Below are 2,953 nucleotides of genomic sequence, written 5' to 3'. Positions count from 1 at the left end.
GCTACCGAAATACATATTCCAAGAATAATAGAAGAAATCATTGAGCTAAACTAAATTTGAATTTGTTTATTTTTGAGCATGAATGCAGTCAATGTAAATGTGCCGAGCACAACACGCAGCACTATGGTTGGCTACTTTGCTGTATGTTTCTAATCAATCTACACAAGCCGATATTACCGAGATATTTACAGAAATCTACAAATATTTCAACCAACGCAGTTGTTATCGATAGCTACGTGAGGAAACGCTATTAAAGCCCACTGTTGTACTATTGGTAAGTCACATCAGTTGATAAGAATAATACCTCTAGAGGATTGAAATAATTAAAACTTGTTGTTTCTTTTTCGTTGGTGTGAATCTTTATTCTTGCAAATGCCGATATTTCGGGAACCACTTGTTGCCTTCATCAGTGCTAACTTGTTAGCACATGTTAGCACTGATGAAGGGAACAAGTTGTTCCCGAAATATCGGTTTTTGCAAGAATAAATATTCACACCAACGAAAAAGAAACAACAAGTTTTAATTATTTCAATTAATTAATAGTTGGAAACATCGCATAATTTCACTCAGACTCTAGAGGATCTTCTCCGGACACTATTCAGCTGCCTACAAAAAATAGAAAATGAATTAGGAGGCCTCCTGATAGCATTATAAAAGCCTCTCAAACATAGGCTCTAGATCTTTCGCTAAAAGTAATTTATTGGACATGAGTACACACTAGCCACGACAATATCAAATTCTTGATTTTATCCCAAAATTTACCACGGGGAAGATTGCACGAGAAATGATTCCTTGGAGCTCTACCCTGTAACCCCGCTTGAACACCCCAATAACAGTTACAGTTAATTGCAGATAAAAGTAGAACTACATTTTTTGTTATTGTTTTATTGAGAAATATTTAAATCCTCCATAATAAACAGCACGCCGATGAGTTCTTATAGTTTTCGTACATAATCAATACTTGTGAGTCCATTATTGGGTGCATGCAGTGTCATAATCAGGAGTAAGTCTCGGTTGGATGGTTAATTTGAACTGCTTGTAAGGACATGGTGCTTGACAATCGGGAATGTCGATTTCAATAGGATTCTGGTCGTCGTACGATGAAAAGTATAGCAACTGGAAAATATGCAACGTTAGATTGGTGAGTAGTAATAAGGTAAAGGTTTTCCTTAGTATTATAGGGGATAAAGACATTTACCTTCACTTCAAAATCGTCCTCTATTTCTTGATTTTCATGAAGCTCCAAATTAAGCGACGCCGCATAGGTTGGTCTAGCAACAGTTTGATCCCGAATTCCAAGGAAATGGAGCATAGTACTAACAGTTGCGTCATGGGCTGAATACAACAAAACATTCTGGTCACTGGATCCCGTGATTAGGTTGTCAAGTCTAGTCGTTATATCCCTAAACAGAGTTGAGCTGCGAATTTTCATAAATTCGGAAGAACCCCAAATATCGAAAACAATTGAGGTGAGTGGTACGAGATATTGCTCAAAAACGGAATCAGTCCAGGCAGGCAATTCAAGATCGTTGTCCTTTTCGACCAACAAAATATCCTCAAGAGTTAGCAGACCCATGGCCGAATCTATGACCTATGGAAACAAAATATGTTTTGAAAGGTTCCTAAGACTTCGTTGGTTGACTTACAAGGCCCGTGTTGTTCTGTAAATAATCTATCAGTTCTTGACCTTCTGTTGATTCAAAATCAATGATTTTCTTGAATTCGGGGTGGTCTAAACTCATTCCAGTTGTTAAGGTGTCGTCATAATTAGGTCATGGCTTTCCTCCGCCTAACATCTAATGTAAATGGATGGTTAGTGAGTTGACCTAAATGAGGGATGGTAAATGTTACCTCATCCTGATTTGGTGGTATGACGTTAACTAAACTTGAAGGCCAATCAGCTCGAACAAATCCATTTAAGAAACTTTGAACGCTGTCGACACATCGTTGAGTTGCACTGCTTAGAACCAAAATTTTATTGAGAGTCATCGTGCAGGTAGCGTCTCTATCACAATCAATAGCAAAAAGAGATGAATATCGAGTAGATTTGATTAAACCAGAACCATATAGTTCTCTGTATCCTCTCTGAAAAATTATGAATGAAATATATTAAATGCATGTTGAAAAGGATACAGTTTAAAGATCTAAGTAGAATCACTACCGGCGATAGTGCTTCATATCCACCCGGCCAAGGGTAGTCGTGGTAAGGATCCAATGGATATGACACTGCAGGCGCCCGATCTCCGTGCCGAAATAACTAGTAAATAGAAATTGAAAATGGGTCCGACAATAAGAAGAAGCAGTTATACCATTGAAACAGCTTTCAATGTTGATCCCGATGTTCCTCTAATATTATTACCGCCACTCAGTATCAAAATACCGAGTAAAATCAAATTTTGAATAGAAAAAGTATTCAATGCCATTTTAGACACAACTTCGATAAATAACTAATATTGTAACTTTATAGGAACGTTGAAGAAAAAATGGAAAACTTTCTTACGATTTGATATAAATCCACGCTATGATAGAACTGTGGAGAGGACAGAGCGAATGAAGTTCTGGAAAAAATCCAGAGAATTTATAACAAAAATTCTTTTCAGTTTGCTCATAAATGTGCTGCCTAATAATGCTGTAATTGCAGACATTCATATACTTATCTAATTAGGTATAATAACATTATTATGAGAATATCAAAAACTTTCTGTTATCTTAAAGTTATTTAGATATGTTCGATATCCGGGGTTTAAAGCATACTCAGCTTTTTTTATCAAACAAATATTTTGAAAGCTATCACTTGTATTTTTTATACATTCTCTTTTTACTGTCCAAAAAATGCTAAAGTTTATACTTTATTGTTAATATAGTTTCAGATAACATTTATTCTGGCCTGTAATTCACGTGTAATTATAGCTGTCATTTGTGTTAAGACAATATATTTCAATACGGAAACCGA

General features: G+C 35.9%; 2 protein-coding genes across 2 annotated transcripts; both read right to left on the bottom strand.

Moving 5' to 3' along the window:
- Positions 1 to 972: 972 nt before the first annotated feature.
- LOC119652041 (testicular acid phosphatase-like) lies at positions 973 to 1,742 on the bottom strand. The gene is made up of 3 exons (XM_038055977.1): positions 1,647 to 1,742; positions 1,199 to 1,591; positions 973 to 1,116 (listed from the first exon to the last, which is right to left on the bottom strand). Exons 1-3 carry the CDS (start codon positions 1,740 to 1,742, stop codon positions 973 to 975), a joined length of 633 nt encoding a protein of 210 aa, XP_037911905.1.
- LOC119652969 (testicular acid phosphatase-like) lies at positions 1,207 to 2,525 on the bottom strand. Its single transcript, XM_038057373.1, has 5 exons — positions 2,310 to 2,525; positions 2,162 to 2,257; positions 1,852 to 2,085; positions 1,647 to 1,796; positions 1,207 to 1,591 (listed from the first exon to the last, which is right to left on the bottom strand). The coding sequence occupies exons 1-4, from the start codon at positions 2,421 to 2,423 to the stop codon at positions 1,773 to 1,775; spliced, it is 468 nt and encodes a 155-aa protein (XP_037913301.1). The 5' UTR covers positions 2,424 to 2,525; the 3' UTR covers positions 1,207 to 1,591; positions 1,647 to 1,772.
- Positions 2,526 to 2,953: the final 428 nt, after the last annotated feature.

Source organism: Hermetia illucens, chromosome 3, assembly GCF_905115235.1.
Source record: "Hermetia illucens chromosome 3, iHerIll2.2.curated.20191125, whole genome shotgun sequence".
NCBI classification, from domain to species: Eukaryota; Metazoa; Arthropoda; class Insecta; order Diptera; family Stratiomyidae; genus Hermetia; species Hermetia illucens.
The sequence above is the reverse complement of the archived record's forward strand: the minus strand, read 5'-3'. Positions and strand labels throughout refer to the sequence as shown.